The sequence below is a fragment of the Alligator sinensis genome, unplaced genomic scaffold, assembly GCF_000455745.1.
Source record: "Alligator sinensis unplaced genomic scaffold, ASM45574v1 scaffold1905_1, whole genome shotgun sequence".
Lineage (NCBI taxonomy): Eukaryota > Metazoa > Chordata > Crocodylia > Alligatoridae > Alligator > Alligator sinensis.
This window is the reverse complement of record NW_005843303.1, coordinates 142,334-144,686: the sequence shown is the minus strand read 5'-3', so window position 1 is coordinate 144,686 and position 2,353 is coordinate 142,334. Positions and strand designations below refer to the sequence as shown.

Sequence of the window (2,353 nt, the reverse complement as noted above, 5' to 3'; positions counted from 1 at the left end):
AGTGCTGCAGGGTGGGGTGCTGCAGGGGGTGTCCCCTGTGCCCCGCAGGCCCCTGGTGGCTGCACGGCAGCGGTGGCACAGGGCAGGGGTGATGGGTGCTCATTGCCCGCAGGAGTCGGCCGGGAGCCACACGTGTGACCACGCCATGTCGCTGCAGCTCTACCAGGATGAGATGAGGCGGCGCAAGCAACTCAGAGGCGCCTCACAGACCGACCTGGTAATGCCCTGGAGGGTGGGAGCAGGGGCACGGGTTGCCCCCCAGTCTGGCACGCCCCCACGGGCATGGTCTGAGTCTCCCGGGGTCAGGCCAGCAGGGGCGTGGATAGAGGGGCATGGATTCAGTGCTGCCTGCCTGGGACTCGGCCCCTCAGGTTTGGCCATGGGGCAATGCCCCTGTGCCCAGAGGGTGTTCGGAGCGTGGCACACACGTGTGCAGCCAGCTTGTGCGTCACACCTGTCCACGCTTCCGTCCTGCAGGTGCGGGCGGAGGAGGCCTGTCTGGGCAAGGCCGGCAAGGAACAGTACAGCCGGGGTGAGTGGGGGCCCCGGGCAGTGGAGGGCAGCAGCTCGGGGTCATGCGTGCCCGCTGACATGCGTGCACCCACACACGTGCGTTCACATACACATGCATGCTTGTACACACATGCGTTCTTGCACACGTGTACATGTACCTGGGCACAAATATATGCGCGTACATCTGCCTCCTGCACACACACATACATGGACACACGTACGCTTATGCCCACACATGCACCCTCATGCGTGCACACACACACAGACTTACGCACAGAGGCACCAACACATTTGTTGCGGGGGAGGCTGCTGACACAGCGATTTGCAAGGCCCAGCCCCTGGTGCAATGGGTCTAGGCCCCAGGGGAGGACGGAGCTGCAAGCACGTCCCAGCATTGCCCTGACATCCCGGTGCCCTGCAGAGCTGCGCATGATCCCCTACATGATCACCATCGGCGACGCCATCCACAACTTTGCGGACGGGCTGGCCGTGGGCGCCGCCTTCTCTACCTCCTGGAAGACCGGGCTGGCCACCTCGCTGGCTGTGGTGTGCCATGAGCTGCCCCACGAGCTGGGTAAGGGGCCAGGGAGAAACCCTGGGGCCTGGTGGGGACAGAGACCCAGAGACCCCAGCCTCAGTCAAGGGCTTCATCCATCCCTATGGGACCCAGCCCAGGAGCCCACCCGGGGACGCCACCCAGCTCCAGGGAAACCAGCCCAGGGAGCCCACCCGGGGACGCCATCCAGCCCCATGGGACCCAGCCCAGGAGCCCACCCAGGGATGCCACCCAGCTCCAGGGGAACCAGCCCAGGAGCCCACCCACGCACACCACCCAGCCCCATGGGACCCAGCTCAGGGAGCCCACCCAGGGACGCCGCCCAGCCCCACGGGACCCAGCCCAGGAGCCCACCTGGGCATGCTGCCAAGTCCCGTGGCAGCCATCTGAGAGACCCCAACCCTGGGACCCTGCCCAGCCCCGTGCCGCACGGCCAGGCCCTGACCCTAACCCTGTTCCTGTCCCCGCCCGTGCAGGGGACTTTGCGGCACTGCTGCACGCGGGGCTGAGCGTGAAGCGGGCCCTGCTGCTGAACTTCTGCAGCGCCCTCACTGCCTTCCTGGGCCTCTACATCGCACTCTCAGTCACAGCCAGCGCCGAGTTCGAGGCCTGGATCTTCACTGTGGCCACTGGGCTCTTCCTCTACGTGGCCCTGTGTGACATGGTGAGCAGCGGCCCGGCTCCCAGGGCTCAGTGGGGAGGGACAGAGCCTCAGTCCTGGGGTGCTGCTTAGAGCCGAGAGCCCAGGACAGGGGGCTATGGGTCGGAAGAGGCACTGGCAGGGCTTGGGGGGGCAAGGGGACGTGGGTTGGAAGTGAGGGGCACCGGCAGGGCTGGGGGGCAGGGGGAGCGAGAGGCAGCTCTCACGCCTCTCTACCCCTTCGCAGCTGCCGGCCATGATGAACGTGCAGGACGAGCGGCCCTGGCTGCTGTTCGTGCTGCACAACGTGGGGCTCGTGGGCGGCTGGGCTGTGCTGCTGCTGCTCTCGCTCTACGAGGAAAACATCACGCTCTGAGCCCCCGCGGGGGCAGCAGGGGGCGGCACGGCCACGTGGCGGGCACGGGCAAGCTGGGAGCCGTCGCAGGACCCCGGGGACAACACGCACATGCGTGTGCATGCACGCACATGTGCACGGAGCATATGGGACCTGCTGTATTTATTTAATTTATTCCACTGGAAGTGGCGGCACCGCCCCGACACCTCTCTCCCGCCCAGCCCCTGCGGGCATCATCCTGCCCGGCTCGCGGCACAGGGACAGGGACAGGGACAGGGACGGGCGGGGG

The 2,353-nt window shown here is 66.9% G+C and overlaps 1 protein-coding gene across 1 annotated transcript in view; it reads left to right on the top strand.

Annotated features, from left to right (window-relative positions):
• The window catches only part of SLC39A4 (solute carrier family 39 member 4), a 4,200-nt gene extending 1,853 nt beyond the window's left edge, over window positions 1-2,347 (top strand). The window contains exons 5-9 of the mRNA XM_006038288.1: window positions 113-217; window positions 478-532; window positions 935-1,087; window positions 1,546-1,733; window positions 1,957-2,347. Coding sequence (XP_006038350.1) covers window positions 113-217; window positions 478-532; window positions 935-1,087; window positions 1,546-1,733; window positions 1,957-2,085 — 630 coding nt within the window. The 3' untranslated portion in view covers window positions 2,086-2,347. The remainder of the gene's footprint in view (window positions 1-112; window positions 218-477; window positions 533-934; window positions 1,088-1,545; window positions 1,734-1,956) is intronic.
• The last annotated feature ends 6 nt before the right edge of the window (window positions 2,348-2,353 follow it).